Here is an 847-nt window from a genome sequence, read left to right on the forward strand (position 1 = left end):
AGGAGACATGCCCGTGGTGAGCGGAGAAGCCTCGTGTCTCTCTTTGGAAGTGCTTCCCAAACCCTCTCCCTTGCCCCCTGGTTTGGGGGGTTTGGCCAGGCGTGGGTGGGTTCCCTGCTCCGAGCTCAGGAGGGCTGAGGTAGCTCCCTGCCAATTAGAGCAGTCTGTTCTTCCCTCATCGACCTTTTCTAAGTGCCAGGAGAATGTGGTCAGGACAGCACGGTGATTCTGAGCTTGGAAACAGCTGCTGGAGATAAGGCAGAGGGAAGTGGCATTGCTGGAGAGCACTGCAGTGTGGCTCCTGGCGTGGGCTGGAAGCTTTGGCAGTGAGGAGAGAAACATTGAAGGCAAAGCCTTTGGAAAGTTGTTTTGAGATTTCCCCATGGGAAAGCAGCTAAGGGATGGTCACACCTAATTGTGCAGTTGTGCTGGATTAGTTGTGTTAAGAGGCCAGAAGTTCTGCCTTCCTTACAGCCCTGTGGTTTGGTGGTTTGTCTTCAGGTGGCAGAGTTCATTGACGAACGTCCTGATGAAGTGAAGCTCATGGAGGAATTCCGGACAAACTCCAAATGGAAACTTCTAGGAGGTGAGAGCAGACCTTCTGCCCTCTCTCCCTAACGTTTGAAACCCTGGGGAGACCTTGAGCTGTGCAGGGCCCTGGCAGTGATGTCTCTTCTTGTTTTCCTTCAGACCAGAATGAGGACTCGCAGAGTTCAGATATTTCAGTGCCTGCCAAGTCTACCACGAGGTATGGGGCTCCAGCTGGGAATTTTGCTGCTTTGGTTTTCTAGCTTGTCTGTCTGGTTCTGCAGTTTCCAAGTGCTTTGCTGCGAAGTGTGAGTGGTGG

At 52.8% G+C, this 847-nt stretch overlaps 1 protein-coding gene across 1 annotated transcript in view; it reads left to right on the top strand.

The window, feature by feature from the left end:
* Nucleotides 1-4: 4 nt before the first annotated feature.
* LOC103805396 (BUD13 homolog) overlaps nucleotides 5-847 on the top strand; it is a gene marked incomplete at its 5' end in the record, with an annotated part of 4360 nt that continues 3517 nt past the window's right edge. The window contains 3 exons of the mRNA XM_009078046.1: nucleotides 5-16; nucleotides 502-586; nucleotides 691-748. Coding sequence (XP_009076294.1) covers nucleotides 5-16; nucleotides 502-586; nucleotides 691-748 — 155 coding nt within the window. The remainder of the gene's footprint in view (nucleotides 17-501; nucleotides 587-690; nucleotides 749-847) is intronic.

The sequence above is a fragment of the Acanthisitta chloris genome, unplaced genomic scaffold (assembly GCF_000695815.1).
Source record: "Acanthisitta chloris isolate BGI_N310 unplaced genomic scaffold, ASM69581v1 scaffold21977, whole genome shotgun sequence".
NCBI classification, from domain to species: Eukaryota; Metazoa; Chordata; class Aves; order Passeriformes; family Acanthisittidae; genus Acanthisitta; species Acanthisitta chloris.